The 12,188-nt window shown below is 47.6% G+C and overlaps 1 protein-coding gene across 1 annotated transcript in view; it reads left to right on the top strand.

The window, feature by feature from the left end:
* Positions 1 to 613: 613 nt before the first annotated feature.
* The window catches only part of CERS1 (ceramide synthase 1), a 30,527-nt gene continuing 18,952 nt past the window's right edge, over positions 614 to 12,188 (top strand). The window contains exon 1 of the mRNA XM_053372397.1: positions 614 to 832. Within this exon, the coding sequence (XP_053228372.1) occupies positions 614 to 832 (219 nt within the window). The remainder of the gene's footprint in view (positions 833 to 12,188) is intronic.

The following is a 12,188-nucleotide window of genomic DNA, read 5'->3' as shown; positions in this document are numbered from 1 at the left end:
TGGATAGAAAACAAGGTGTTATTATAAGCTGTAATGCTTTAAGTTAAGGATTTGCTGAACAAACAATTTGAAATGGAATACAAGAAGGGGAGGTATGAGGAGGTCAGAGAAATATGTTATTGAAAAGTTGGTATTATGAACTATATGTTGTTTTTTTAGTTTTTTGTTTGTTTTTTGTTTGCATAAAAAATTGAAAACTTTAATAAATATCTTTTTTAAAAAAAAATTAAGTCAGTTACCTGTATTAGGCAGAAAATAGGTATCTGGGAGGGGCTATAATTTTCAAAACCGATATCTGGGATTTGCTATCATTAACATATTTTTTTGTTAAATCGTTTTTATTAAATCATCCAATTAACATATCAAATCATAATCCAATAGAAATAGTTTGGATGATAATTTGGTCTTTTTTATAGTTTTTTTTTAAATCATTAACCTTTCCCCAGGTACCTGCGGAGCCCGCCCCCCCCGCCCGCCGGCCGCTCCTCTTTCCCTCCCCGAGGCAGGCGGGCGCGCGCGCGGGGGCGGGCGGGCGTGTGCGCGCCGGGCCGGCCCTCCAGCTGCGCACATCTGGCGGGGGCGCGGGCGCTGCGGCAGCGCTTCGAGGAGGAGGATGGCGGCGGCGGCGGCGGCGGGCTACGAGGCGCTGGTGCGGCGCGGCTACGCGAGCCTGGCCGGGGCGCTGCGGAGCTGCTCGGGCTGCGGCTGGGAGCTGGCCCGCCGGACGTGGGCCGAGAGCGCGCGGCTGGCCTGGAGCGAGGCGCTGCTCTGCCTGCTGGCCGCCCTGGGCTGGACCCTCGCCCGCCGAGCCGCCACCCGACGCCTCTTTCGGGTTCGTGGCTTTGATTTGGGGGGGGGGGGAGAAGCCGGCTTGGCACCATCCTTGACTCGCCTTTTTATGTGGGGAGGGGGAGAACATGGTTTGGCACTGCAGGGGTCAAACCCACCCTTGACTTTGATTTGGGGGGGAGGGAGAATATAGCTTTGCTTTGAAGGGGTTAAATTGGCCTCATATTTTGGGCTGGGGGCGGCTTTCCAGTGCATTCCAGCAGTGAAATCGGTGCCTGCCTCGTTTCTCCCGTGTGGGTGGGGGAATTCACTTTGCATTGCAAATGTTACATTGGCTCTTGGCTTATTGGGGCGTGGGGGGGGGCTGGTTTTGCATTGCCAGGGCTACACTGGTCCTTTCCTTGCATTTTTTGGCGCGGGGGTGATATGGCTTTGTACCGCAAGGGTCAAACTGGCTAGTGCACACTGTCTTCTTTTGGTGAGGGCGGAAGAATCTGATTTTGCATTTCAGGGCCGCAAAATTGGTCATTAAAAACCCCCTCTTTTTGAGCAGCGGTGGGGAGTGAGATGGGTTTGCACTGCAGGGAGGGTTAATAACCATCACCTTTGAGGAAGAATCTGGTGCGGGTGGTGGGAGAAATGAAATCCATGCTGGAAATGTGTCAGTGCATTGCCTCCAGAAAAGGCAGCATCTCGTTTGTGCATTGATGGAGTGCGTAAAATTGGTCAGATCATTGCATGGAGCGGAACTAGGTTTGTACGTGTATGACAGAGAGATGGGGGGCACAACCAAGAAATCTATTTTGCTGTGGTGGAATAAAACGGCCTTTGCGTTATATCCAGAGAGGCAAGTGAAATGTGCCATTGTAATGGGGGGGGGTGTGCAATGAGGGGCAGGTGAAAGTGTTTGGTCTTTTGCATTGCCAAGGGTGGGGGGAGGAAGTAAAATCAGTCATTGTGTTGTATTCTTGGGGTGACTCCATTTGGAACAGGGTGGCCTTGAAAATTGTGCGCTCTCTCTCTCTCTCTCTGTGTCAAAACATGTCGTCACATCTTCCTGCCGGGTGCGAAATCTGCATCCTTGACATGGCATTTTTTGCAGCAAAACGTGGCATTGTCTGTGAGGTGGAGCTGGAATGGGGCCTGAAGCCTGTTGTTGGGTACCCATTTGGGTGGGGGGAGGCAGGGATGCAAAATTTTCAGGGAACGAGAAGTCTTATTTGTTGTGGGTTGGCTAGCTTCTTAAAAAACCCAGTTTTAGAAGTGTGTGTTCAGATTTGAAGATGGTATCTGATGTTAGATCCATCCTCAGAGTAGACTGACCAAAGTGGATGGATGTGACTAACTCAGTGGGACTGGCGGGGGGGCTCCGAAATATATACCTCATAAATGTGTGCATCTCTTGGGGGGGGCAACAACTGGGGCATAGAGGAATTTTCTTCTTCTTCTTCTTCTTCTTCTTCTTATTATTATTATTATTCTCTTTAAAGCTTTGCATGTTAGAATAATAGAATCATAGAATGGTCGAGTTGGAAGGGACCCCAGGGGCCATCTAGTCCAACCCCCTGCAATGCAGGAATCTCAGCTCAAGCATCCAGGACAGATGGCCATCTCACCTCTGCTTAAAACCCTCCCAGGAAGGAGAGTCCACCCCCTCTCGTGAGAGTCTGTTCCACTGCTGAACAGCTCTTACTGTCATAAAGTTTTCCCGAATGTTTAGTTGGAATCTCCTTTCCTGTAACTTGAAGCCACTGGTTCGAGTCCTACCCTCCAGAGCAGGAGAAAACAAGCCGGCTCCCTCTTCCACGTGACAGCCCTTGAGATATAGGAAAATGGCTCTCCCAGCTCCTCTTTTCCAGGCTAAACATACCCAGCTCCTTCAAGCACTCCTCATCAGGCTTGGTTTCCAGACCCTTGACCATCTTGGCTGCCCTCCTCTGCACATATTCAGGCATCTCAATATCCTTCTTAAATTGTAGTGCCCAGAATTGGACACATTATTCTGACCAAGGCAGAATAGAGTGGGACTATTCCTTCCCTTGACCTGGACACTAGACTTCTGTTGATGCAGCCTAGAATAGCATTAGCCTTTTTTGCTGCTGCATCTCACTGTGGACTCATGTTAAGCTGGTGCTCCACTAAGACTCCTGTTGAAATACTTCTTTTATCCAAATGATATTTTATTAAATGTTCAAAAGTTTAACATATACACTCCAATATGTAATAATATTTTATTTAGTTTTGTCAACTTCCCACCCCATTTCAATTGTGTTTTTATTTCTCCTTCTCTGCTGTGCCCTATCTTCTATCTCTTATACTATAACAACAATAAAATAATTTCTAATTCCTTCCATTCCTCGTAGTTCAAATCCTGCTCATGAGTTCATCATACTATAGTATTTCTTTAGGTAATCTGAAAAGGCTTTGATTGCGTGTTGAAAGCTTTCAAAAGTACTGGATATATTGATAAGATACTCCCTATGATTCTACGATCCCTCATGCTGAGTCAGGCCTTCTAGCTCAGTATCTTTGACTCTGGGGTTGAGGAGATGATGGGGATGGAACCTGGAACCTTCTGCATGCAAAGCAGGTGTCCTAGTTCTGAGCTGCAGCATTCCCTGTGAGTTACTGTCTTTAGATGCCAAGAGAGGTAAGGATCTAGTCCTCATGGTTCAGCGTAAAGGGCCAGTTTAAACAGGAATGTAGAGAGCTTCCTTACTCTTACCAGTTAACAGTTGTGAGAACAGAATACTGGACTAGATTCCCCATCCCTGACCTGATCCAACGGCTGCAGGACCCATTCTTAGGTTCATAAGAAGTTCAGAAGAGCCTCCTGGATCAGGCCAGTGACCCATCCGGTCCAGCATCCTGCCGATCAGACACCTGTGGGAAACCTGCAAGCAGAATCTGAGCTCCACAGCGCTCAGCCATCCTGTGCAGTAAAAATTCAGAAGGCATTATTATTCCCAACTACAAAGGTTGAGAAGATCCTTCATGGGGATCTGCCATCAAAAGCCATTCCAGAACGCGGCTGCCAGACTGGTATCCTCACTTTTCACAGCTGTAGCCTGTGCATGCTCTGGTTATCTCCTGCTTGGACTACTGCAATGCGCTCTCCGTGGGGCTACCTTGGAAGGTGACTCAGAAACTGCAACTAACTCAGAATGAGGCAGCTAGACTGGGGACTGGGACCATATAACTGGTCCTAAAGGATCTTCCCTGGCTCCCAGTATGTTTCCGAGCACAATTCAAAGTGTTGGTGCTGACCTTTAAAGGCCTAAACGGCCTCAGCCCAGTAGACCTGAAGGAGTGTCTCCACCCCCATCGTCCATCCACTGAGGCTCCGAGGGCCTTCTGGCAGTTCCCTCCCTGCGAGGTTACAGGGAACCAGGCAGAGGGCCTTCTCAGTGGTGGCACCCGCCCTATGGAACGCCCTCCCAGCAGATGTCAAGGAAATAACTATCTGACGTATAGAAGACGCCTGAAGCCAGCCCTGTATAGGGAATCTTTTTTATATGCTGGAAGCTGCTGAGGGTGGCTGGAGCAACCCAGTCAGTTGGACGGGGTACAAATAATAAAATGATTATTGTTGTTGTTATTCATCAATTAGCTCAATTCTCTTTTAAAGCCATCCAATCTGGTGGCCATCGGTGCCTCCAGTGGCAGGGAGTTCCATAGTTTAAACCATGCAAAGGGCTTTCTTTCCTCTTCAGAACCTTCATTGGACGGCCACGAGTTCCGGCATTTTGAGAGAGGGAGAAAATGTTACAATGATCAGACAACGGAGGATGACTCTTAATACCAGTTGCTATGAAACACAAAGGGTTCTTTTTAGTTCCTTATGATTCCTCAGTGGACACTCCATGGAGAGAGGCAGTCTAACTTAGAATGGGAAGAGGCTGCTGCTCTCACTGGTCTGCCGCTCTGAGGACAGGAGGCTGGACTTTGATGGGGCCCCTGGGTCTCATCCTGCACAGCTCTTTGGCTGTCTTTGGGAGTTGTAATTCAGCCACCTATGGAGCGAGCCAGATGTTGGGGAAGAGGAAAACTGTCGCTGGCTGGATTAGGGTTGGCTAATGCTGCTCCCTCTGGATGTTCCTGGACCCCAGCTCCTGCCAGCCCCCACCAGCCAGCATGCCCAGTGGTCAGGGATGGTGGCAACAGGCCCTTCCCAGCAGAGACCGTGTGTAGTGGTTAGAGCAGGGTTTCCCAAACCTGGCTCTCCAACTATTTTTGGACTACAACTCCCATCACCCCTAGCTAGCAGGACCTGTGGTCAGGGATGATGGGAACTGTAGTCCAAAAACAGCTGGAGACCTAAGTTTGGGAAACGCTGGGTTAGGGTGTCAGACCAGGACCTGGGAGACCAGGGTTCAACCCCACAATCAGCCGTGAAGCTCATTGGGTGCCTTTGTGGAGAGCAGTCCTTGCCTCTTGGCCTAGCCTGCATCCCAAGGGTGTTGTGAGGATAAAATGGGGGGGGGGGAACCATGTACACCCCCCTGAGATCCTTGGAGAAGGAAGAGGGAAGCAACAACTGACAAGCTTGCAGTCAAGGGGAAACATTTTGAAACAACCCTTTGTTTGGGGCTCTGGAATGTTCTCCTGCATGCTTCAAGGATCGGGGTTGAAACATTTTGTTCTTTTTATTGTTAAAAACAGTGGAAGGAAAAGGGCGGGGAGAGAAAAGGCTGGGTGCAAATGCTTAAAAAAAGAAGAAGTTAGGAACGCCCAAGGCAGTATGGGGTGAGGAGGAAGCATCTGGCAGCCATTGGCTAAGACTTCCGTGATGTCACAGAAAGCGTGGGATGAGTCCCTGGCTGCCATTGTGCCTGCAGAGGAGTGAAGGTTGTCTATGGGTTGCGGAAGAGTCTGGTGCAAGAGCAGGAGATGGAGACAATCTGGCGCGTGTGCGTGCGTGCAGGAAACCAAAGTGTGCACAAGTTTTCACACTGATTGTGAAGCATATACTATTGTGTCACCTGCACCTTTGGCTTTACAAATGCACCTGCAAAGAGGTATAGGTGGGGATGTGGACTTGTCACTTTTAAGTTTATTCACCAAGCTGTGAATAGAAACTTGCCTGCTGGGGGCGGGAGGAGGGGGCGGGCTTTCTTGCCTCACCATCTTTGAGGAAGTCAGGAAAACAGCATTACGTGGGACAAATCTGCATTAGGTGAAATGATTTGGCCATTTTCTGAATGCCCATTTCTGCCTAGCACAGAGGTAGTTTTAAGTCTTGGTTTTCACCTGCCTGTGGTTGAGATGGGACATAATATTCAATTTCTACCAGTGGTGATTTTAATCTCCATGGTGGAATTCAACACTCAGCCTTCTCAGAGTAGACACAGTGAAATTAAGGAATATGCCTGTTAGGTCTGTTAATTTCAATAGCCCTACTCTGAGTAAAAGCCAGTTTTAATCCCATCCCTGGTTTCCAGATGTGCCCCTCTTTCTCACTTTTAAAAATGGAATCAAGTTTCTAGCTGTCATTGCAGGGCTGAATTTGAAGAACACCAAGTGAGGGCTTTGGGTTGATGAGTTTCCTCATCTCTTCTTGCCAAAATTCCCTCTTCTTAGTGGTTTCGCTACAATCAAGCAGTTCAGAAGAATAAAATAAATTGGGGAGGACTGCAGAATAGAGATGTCTAAACTGAGTAACAATCACAACCTTTAAAAACTCCCTTGATGCATCTACTAAAGATACAGCAGCTCTGGCTTCTGTTGCCTCCGGTTTCTAATCACCTTCCCCAAATCCCACTGTGCTTGAGGACTAGAAAGTTGCCTCCCATTTTTTAAAAAAACTGCCTCCTAATTTCACAATAAAAAAGAGAGTTGTGATTCTTTGCTTTTCTATGCGGCCTGCGGAGAAAGAGAGGGAGAAACCTTCCATCTTCAAGGCTGCATCTGGGTTTTGTGTCACCGGACTCATCAGTTTTGGGGAAGGTCACCTCTGCATGGTACATGCAGTTGCGCTGAGATGACCACACAGCGCTTCCAGACACTGCAACTTGGCTTCAGCTCCTCCTCTCCTCCAGGGAGGCAGGATGGGAACAGAGCAAAGCGAAATGGACTCTCTCCCCATCTCTCAGCCTCTTTCTGAAAGCTGCTCTCTCTCTCACCCCACCCTCCCCGACTGCACATCTGCTTTAGTTGTTGCCAGGATCAGATCAGACCGTGGTAGTTTCAGCCTCTCTGCGTAGGCTGCAGAGGAAACCGCAAGGGGAGAGAAACTGTCAGCAAAAGTCGTGGCTTCTCCCAGGCATGACCGATCTCTGTCTCAGCAAATGGGTCTTTGATCTGCTGTGGCTTCCCCTGGGAGGGTTCGTGGATCAGTGGGGTTTAAAACACGGGTAGGCAAACTAAGGTCTGGGGGCCAGATGCGGCCCAATCGCCTTCTAAATCTAGCAGGTGGATGGTCTGGGAATCAGCTTGTTTTTACATGAGTAGAATGTGTCCTTTTATTTAAAATGCATCTCTGGGTTATTTGTGGGGCATCGGAATTCGTTAATTCCCCCCCTCCAAAATACAGTCCAGCCCCCCCCCCAAGGTTTGAGGGACAGTGGACCGGCCCCCTATTGAAAAAGTTTGCTGGCCCCTGGTTTAGAAGCTGAGGTTGTCTTAAGAAGGCCAGGCCAGGAATGTCCCCTTCCCTGAATGTCTGGAGATTCGCTGCCAGTCCATGTAGGTAATACTGAGTGAGATGGAGCAATGCCCTGATGCAGTCTGAGGCAGCTTCCTATGCTTAAATTAGCTATTTGAAAGGTCCATGAGGACTAGAACCTTAGCATGACTTTACAGGAAGGCCCATACTGTTGGCACCTGTCTGTCTCAAGAGACAATGGAGTGTGCCTCCAGGGGTGAAGCTGAACCTCGTGTGAGCAGCAGCAAAGCGATCTGCCCTGGGTGCAAGCCTGGGCCGTGTGTCTGGAGGTCCTGGGCTGCCCAGATGACAAGACGCCCTTTTCGGCTTCACTGACGGGCTCCAAAGGAAAGCAGAGCAAGATGATTGGCACCTGTGCGGCTGGAGGAGTTTCCGGAAGGACTGCCTTAGGGATTCCACTCCAGATTTGTGGAGGGAGGTGGAATCCTGATCCTTTTCTTCTCCCAAATATAAACGTCAGTGGAGGTTGAGGACCACAGTTTTCCTTCTCCTAGGTGGGCTCCCTTCCCAGGCGGGTGAGCTCCTGTGGGACTCTAGACAAGAAAGGAATATCCTTCCCAACTTTGAGCGGGGGGGGGGGGTGAAGACAAGAGACAACAATGAACCATAACGCTCTTTGCTGCTCCTGCTCAGGCTGCACAGAAAATGCATTTTGGTTCCTGAAATTCATTCTGATTGTGCAGATAAAATAGAGTCTACAGGGTGGGGTATCAGTGGGTGAAATTATTCCAGATCCATGCATCTCCAGGCAAGCACCCCCAGATGGTGGAGATGTCAGGCGCCATGCTGGAGCCCAAGCATCTTCACTTGGTCTCAAGTGGTTGAAACACTGGTTGAAAGAGACCACGAGGGTCATCTAGTCCAACCCCCCGCAGTGCAGGAATATTTTTGCCCAACACAGAACTCGAACCCGCGACCCCGAGATTAAGAGTCTCATGCTCTACCGATGCAGCTATCTTATGTTCTTGCAGCGATCTGATCTGTCGCAGGCAATGGAAAAAGAACCTGATCGGTGTGTCATTGTGGCGGGCAAAGGTGTGATAAGGACCAGGGAGTGTAAAGTTAATCTGGGTTGCATTTTACACCACAGTGTTGTGTGTTACGATCTGCCCTGCTTAGACAGCCAGTCCGGTTAAAATGTCTTCTGCTCCAGCCAGACAGCAGAAAATGCCTTCGTGCATTCGTGTATTTCACTTGACTCTTCCAGTGTGACAGTCCTTGTCTGTGGAGGAGGAGGGTAACAATATTTAAAACAGTTCTGTTTAATTCAGCAAAGTACAAAGAAATTAGGTTTAAAAGTAATCAGGTTTCAATAGCTTGTGAGAATCAAGTGTCTGTCTGCTTTTCTTTTCCCTGACACCAAAAAAGACGTAAATGTGTGTGTTCCTGCATCTGTGGGGGGGAAACCATTTTTAAAGCATAAAAGCAGCACTTTGGCCAAGATTGTGGTGGATTTGCAGAAAGATGTGGTTAATTACCTATTCTAGATTTGCTTATCATGACTAACATACGGTAGCAAGGGAGATTGCTGTCTTGCAGCAGGTTATGTATTTTTAGCTTCCGCCTTCTCCAGCTGCCTCTTAAACTGAATCAAAAATTTATTGTGTTATATATAGAATCATAGAACTGTAGAGTTGGAAGGGACCCTGGGGGTCATCTAGTCCAACTCCCTGCGATGCAGAAGTAGGCAGCTGTCCCTTACGGGGATCGAATCGGCGACCTTGGCATTATCAGCTGTAACCAAACTGAGCTAGCCAGGCATCGCTATATATTTCCATTATTGTTATGTTAGTCACTGTGCATGTGTGTGTGTATATGTATTCCTCATTATTTTAATGCATTGAACACTGAAAAATAAATCACACTTTTCCCCTATACATTTTAAAATTAAATCAGCATCTTCAGGTAATCTTTGCTGCAACCCTGTGAGACGGACGAGTATGATTTATGCCCATACTTCAGATGGGGAAGACTGAGGCCCAAAGTGGGCTTGCCTCCAGATCTAGGGCTGCCTAGCAAGCTCACCTGCAGAGACGGGAACCCACCCCTTCCTATTTTATAGGGCTCCGTTGGTGCACCCAGGTGCTTTTTACAGATTTCCATAATCCTGGTCTTTGCCCCAAGGAAAAAACAGTCTAGAGAGTGAGGAGAACAGGGGAGTGAAATGCAGCTGGCCACCCAGCTGTGTTGGAAGAGATCCCAAGGATCATCCAGTCCAACCCCCTGCTATTCAGGTAATTAAGGGGGAACAAGGTGTCATTTAAGGAGGCAAGGTCTATGGGAGTTTGTGTTGAGGTCGGGAGATGTTTAGGGGTGAAGTGAAATGAAGGGGGGGTGTCAAGAAATCTGGGCAGGTGGGTTCATATGAAGCCTTTTATAAGAAAAAACCTTGGGTTGGGCTGGGGCCCCCGTCCCTCGCAGGGTTGTTGTGAAACTAAAACAGGAGCATGTTGGGGGGTGTCATCCTTGAGCCCCTTGGGGAGGAAAGGTAAGATATAGAAATGCACTCAAAGCTGCTACTGATTATAAAAGGGTGACGTTTCTAGACCTCAAGAACTTAGGTGGCACCAAACAGAAGCTCAAAGAGACGGGTGGGAGACCTCTGAAAACTGAGGGTGGAGGAGAGAGAGAAAAACAGAATTTGACACAGGCAGATGGCTGTTTCCTCAGACTTGTTTCATATATTCCCATCCTTAATTGCAAAAAATAACCTCCCAAGACTGGGCTTTCTCCTGCCCCCGGGGAGAGAGCTGTGCTGTAGCCTCGGGCATCAATAATTTCTCCTCCTCCTGCTCCTCGCTCTCATTTTTTTAAATAAGTATAGGGTAGGATACATGAATGACAGCAGTCTGGTCCCTTGGCTGCCAGCCAGCTGCTGTTGCCAGAGCAACCAGCACAGGAAGACCTCTGTTGCTAGGGGCAACCGGGGACCGCACTTGGAAGAGGATGCCTTTGATGGTGGTGTCTGTCTCTTGCGTAAGAAGGCAGGCTTTGCAGACGGAGGTCAGGCAGAGAACTTGCTCTGGGAGGGTTCACCACCACAGCCCCACTTACTGACATTGGACTGCCTTCCGGCTCACCTACATCCAAAATGAGCCAAAGCATGTGGTTTTTCTTTTTTTAAAGGGCCTGGCTGGACATCTAGCTTTTGGAGAGAAAGATAAGGGGTGGGGAGAGAGAATAACGTCAATTAATTTCTCTCTCGCACAATTTGATGGAATAAGTCCTGCCTTCCCCCAAAGCAAAACTTGCTTAACCTTAGGGCAAAATGTGTTTAACTGGGTTGCATCCAGTGATAGTCCTACTCAGAGCAGGCCCATTGAAATTAAAGGGTGTGTCGGCAGCAAGAATATTAATGGCACAAAAATGGAAGCAAGAAGAATTACCGACGAAAGAAGAATGGCGGATGAAATTGATGGACCATGCAGAACTGGATAAATTAACAGGAAGGATTCAAAACCTGCGGGACCAGAGAGTTAGTAAATATACAAACTATTTGAAAAGTAATAGTAATGAGAAGATGACGCTAGTAGGACTGCAAGAAGTTCTGTAAGGAGGAGAGCTATTCGTTAATGATAATTAAGAGTAATAGAATAATAGAAAAATTAAGAAATGCAGAATAAGTGATAAAGAACGGAAAATCATTAGAGGTGTTGACAGAAGTCTAAAATATTGTATAAGATAAGAAGTTATATTAGATGGTTATCAGAAATGATATGTTAAAAAACTAATAAAAATGTATATATATAAAAAAATGAAATTAACGGGTGTGTTGAACTTGGATCCAGTCATTTCAGTGGGTTGTTCTCTAAGTGGAATTTCATAGAATCATAGAATTGTAGAGTTGGAAGGGACCCCCCCAGGGTCATCTAGTCCAACCCCCTGCAAAGCAGGAATCCCAGCTAAAGCATCCCTGACAGATGGACACCCAACCTCTGCTGGAAAACCTCCAAGGAAGGAGAGGCCACCACCTTCTGAGGAGACCCTAACCTGGCAGGAAGCCCCATTGATTCCTTTGGGGCCTTTGCATCTGAGGAGCCTGTGCAAAACTTGCCACTTCTAGCTGGATGGATATAATGGAGAGTCTTGTGGCCCCTTGAAAGACTTGCCAGATTCATGATGAGTAGTCCATCAACATTGGGGCTTCGGCTAGATTTTTCTTGGGATCCCTTCCAACTCTGCAATTCTATTCTTCTTTCTGGAAGGCTCCACAGTCTGGAGAAGGAAGCTAATCATTTACAACAAAATAGTATAAAAAAAAAGGGAGAGGGTTCTTTGTTTATTATTACTAGTCAGACTTTTGTGCATGAAAAATAGCGGGAGGGGTGGGTTGTCTTTGTGGATTAGTGATTTGAAGTCCGTACATAATTTTTGACCTGGCAATATATCATGAATCAAGATATGTGTGTGTGTGTGCTATGCAAAAATCACAATGCAGGCCTGTACATAGCTCCATACTTATTTCAGACAGTGTCATATATTAATATATTGTGATGTTTCACTGGTGATATATTGTGATATTGAAAACCAGATATCGCCCAGCTTTAGTCCTCACTCTTCTGGCCTTTGGCTCCATTGGGTGCCTGCGAGCGCATCTCCTGCTTCTTCCGCCCTTCCTGGACATCTTTGCAGAGCAGGAACCCCGCCAGGGGCTGGTGCAACACAAGGGAGCCGGAAAAGCAGAGGGAAATTCGAGGAGGTGGAAACTGGAAAGAAAAAAAAACCTGACCGTGAA

Source organism: Podarcis raffonei, chromosome 18 (assembly GCF_027172205.1).
Source record: "Podarcis raffonei isolate rPodRaf1 chromosome 18, rPodRaf1.pri, whole genome shotgun sequence".
NCBI lineage: Eukaryota > Metazoa > Chordata > Lepidosauria > Squamata > Lacertidae > Podarcis > Podarcis raffonei.
This window is presented reverse-complemented; position numbering and strand designations above follow the sequence as displayed.